Source organism: Sinocyclocheilus anshuiensis, unplaced genomic scaffold, assembly GCF_001515605.1.
Source record: "Sinocyclocheilus anshuiensis isolate Anshui unplaced genomic scaffold, SAMN03320099.WGS_v1.1 scaffold3337, whole genome shotgun sequence".
NCBI lineage: Eukaryota > Metazoa > Chordata > Actinopteri > Cypriniformes > Cyprinidae > Sinocyclocheilus > Sinocyclocheilus anshuiensis.
In genome coordinates, this window is record NW_015554311.1 from 20859 (window position 1) to 24462 (window position 3604).

At 33.4% G+C, this 3604-nt stretch overlaps 1 protein-coding gene and 1 long non-coding RNA gene across 4 annotated transcripts in view; one reads left to right on the forward strand and one right to left on the reverse strand.

The window, feature by feature from the left end:
* The window catches only part of LOC107671362 (fibulin-1), a 54799-nt gene that overhangs the window by 19193 nt on the left and 32002 nt on the right, over nucleotides 1–3604 (forward strand). For all 3 annotated transcript variants that reach the window (XM_016464270.1, XM_016464268.1, XM_016464269.1), the window contains exons 9-13: nucleotides 457–582; nucleotides 1261–1386; nucleotides 1463–1582; nucleotides 2532–2663; nucleotides 3051–3174. In XM_016464270.1, coding sequence (XP_016319756.1) covers nucleotides 457–582; nucleotides 1261–1386; nucleotides 1463–1582; nucleotides 2532–2663; nucleotides 3051–3174 — 628 coding nt within the window. The remainder of the gene's footprint in view (nucleotides 1–456; nucleotides 583–1260; nucleotides 1387–1462; nucleotides 1583–2531; nucleotides 2664–3050; nucleotides 3175–3604) is intronic.
* Nucleotides 1–3604, reverse strand: part of LOC107671363 (uncharacterized) — a 16641-nt gene that overhangs the window by 11593 nt on the left and 1444 nt on the right. The window lies entirely within an intron of this gene.

Genomic DNA, 3604 nt, shown 5'->3' on the forward strand with positions numbered 1-3604 from the left:
CTTCAGAAAGAAAAAAAAAAAAAAATCAAATAATACAAATGCTTGAAAATCAAGACTTCAAAAGAAAAAACTATAATTAATATAATAAATCAAATAAATATTTTTCAATTTATAATATATATAAATATATTGCATAGTAATGTTTCACTCAAAAATGCATCATATTATGGAAAATAAAATGGGTTCTGAATATCATTTTAATATAATTATTATTCATTTTATATAAATATTAATTCACGTGGACTTCGTATACTTATACATAATACATAATGTAGCACTCAGAAATGCATCACATTATAGAAATAAAATGGGTTGCAAATGGCATTTTTATGTTGACTTAAAGCTCATTCGAGGCCATATTAGTTTCAGAGTGTTCCACTTGTCAATGTTAATCATGAGCAGTCTCTGATCTCTGATCTGTGTGTGTGTGTGTGTGTGTGTGTGTGTGTGTGTCAGATATCGACGAGTGTGCGGGGCCTGATAACTCCTGTGACGGTCACGGCTGTATTAATCTGGTGGGCTCGTACCGCTGCGAATGCAGGGTCGGCTTCATCTTCAACAGCATTAGCAGATCCTGTGAGGGTGAGTGCTGTGGGTTAGCGCTGCAGAGCTGCCGACTGAAAGGTTGCACATTCAAACCCACACCAGGGTTGATGCATTTGCATTTATTAGCCAGAAAATATGTGTTCAGTGTTCGTCTCCTGTTGATCTGTATGCTGTATTTCTTTCTCTTGAACATCAGACATCAATGAATGCAGGAATATATAAAATTTTGACGTTGCGTTTAATGCATAATGCCTAAATGCTTTTGCATCTGAACTCTTCATATACTATGAGTATCTTCATAAGTACTAGTATCTTCATAAGTACTAATATTTATTAAATAAAAGCTTTTTTGACTTATTTACATATGTAACTTGAGGTAATCCAAAAGTAATCAGATTACATTACTTTTATACTGTGGTATATGGATTACGTTACTGAATACTTTTTTAATGAAGTAATTTGTAACTGTAACGGAATACATTTTAAAAGTAACCCTCCCAACCCTGTATGTATGTATGTATATATATATATATATATATATAATGTTAAATATACATTTTTAATCAAATAATATAATTATAAATAATAATATTAAAATAGCACTGATACTATTTAAATAAAAAAAATAAAAAATACATATTTTATTTAAATGATTAAAGTTATTTAAATGTACCTGTTGATCTGAATGCCGTATTTCTTTCTCTTGAACATCAGACATCAATGAATGCAGGAATTATCCCGGCCGTCTGTGTGCGCACAAGTGTGAAAACATCCTGGGCTCCTACAAGTGCAGCTGCACCACGGGCTTCAAGCTGGCTGCCGACGGCAGGAACTGCGACGGTACAGGAAAACCAATATGAGCAACTACTAATCAACTCTTTACTCTCATTCATGCACTAACCTGTGCTTTAACCAGACCTCAATGAGTGCGAGAGCAGCCCGTGCAGTCAGGAGTGTGCGAATGTCTACGGCTCCTACCAGTGCTACTGCCGCCGCGGGTATCAGCTGAGTGACATGGACGGCGTCACCTGTGAAGGTGAGCGCTCGCTGCCAAACACAGCCGTCTGTGCAGTGGAGGAAGTACAGCAAACCAAAATTTATTCAGACTCCTTCAACATTTCTCACGTTATCACAGTTTATTCGCTATAATTTAGAAAATGGTAATAAAATATGACAAGAACTCAGTTAAACTGTGTCAGAACAAATTCATCTTGATACTTTCTATAAAAGTTATCTAACATTATTAGCTATATATATATATATATATATATATATATATACAGTGCCTTGCGAAAGTATTCATTTTTTTTCACATTTTGTTATGTTACAGCCTTATGTTAAACTTTTTTTCCTCATCAATCTACACTCCATACACCATAATGACAAAGCAAATAACAAGTTTTTAACACCTTTGCAAATTTATTTATTAGTTAAACTGTGTCAGAACAAATTCATCTTGATAATGTCAGATAACTTTGATAGAAAGGTGTGTAATGGATTACAATCAACCAAAATTATTCAGCTGTTAAATTTAAGTACACAATTAGATAATACCAATTTAGGTCAACCAATTACCAAGCAATGCTTAATTTTGTTCAGTCTGTGGTGTAAAAAGGTCGCATTAGAAATTAAAGAAAAAAGCAGAATAATAGTCCTCCGCTGCTGCAGTTGTACGGATTCATAACGCATTTATTGCAACTACATTTCATCTTTTTAATTCCCGCCCACATGTAGAAATCAAATATTCAAGCTATTGGTTCATTTTTCTACACCTGAACGAAAAACGAAAATTTAAGCTGAATTATAATTTTTCGTTTTTTGGGAAAAAAGGAAAAAGGAGCCGTTTTCTCATTTTTCTACTTTCAGTATTAAATAAAAAAACAAATGATACACGTATTGTGCATCCGCTAGTCAAACAATATCAAAAATGATATGTGGTGTCTGAATAATTTTTGGTTTGACTGTAACTGTGATGTTTCCTTCAGACATCGATGAGTGTGCGCTGCCCACCGGCGGACACATCTGCTCTTACCGCTGCCACAACACACCGGGGAGCTTCCACTGCACCTGTCCCACCACAGGATACACCCTCGCCACCAACGGACGCAGCTGCCAGGGTCAGACACGCCATATCACAATCAGGACATCTCAATTCATTTTCAGTTCAATTCAATTCAAGTTTATTTGTATAGTGCTTTTCACTATACAAATCGTTGCAAAGCAGTTTTTCGAAAAATTTTAAGTTTCTACGTATATTATATTTAGGAGTAGGATATCAGTGCTGCTTACAACTATATATTGTATATACAGACTAAATATTGTAATAATTATTACAAATGCATTTAACGTCAGTATGTTTTATTAAACCACTTTATCTTGTGGCGGTAGTTTTAACCATAGTAAAAATCACTTTAAATAGAGCAAAATGTTTCATTGAAACATATAAATATGAAATCATCATTCAGGCCATGATTAACACTGATGTGTTTCGTTTTGGTGATCAGATATCGATGAGTGTGTAACCGGTACTCACAGCTGCAGCGAATCTGAGAGCTGCTTCAACATTCAGGGCGGAAATAAATGCCTGAACTTCGACTGTCCGGCGAACTACAGACGCTCAGGAGACACGTAAGTCACGAAAACTTTTCAGTGTTTCAAGTGAACATAAAACTACTTTCAAAAATGATTTTACATCTGTAATCGGATGCATTTCCAAGCAAAAAAAGGATGATTAAAAAAACAAATGCAGGGTGGAGCTTGATTTTACGCTGTGGGAAATAAAAACAATTCTGACTTTACGTTAACTTTAATATTTGAGTCAGTGCACCGTTCTCAAAGCTCATTTACAACTAATTTTTTAAATGCAACATTTCCACTGAATATGAACAAATAAATATATTATATTTTTCATTTTAATAAAAAATATATTTAATTTTTAGTATATAAAAATATAATATGCAAATTGTGTATATATACATATGAAATTAATTTTCATACAAAAAAAAAAAATAAAAAAATAAAAAAAAAAATATATATATATATATGCACCAATATTTCT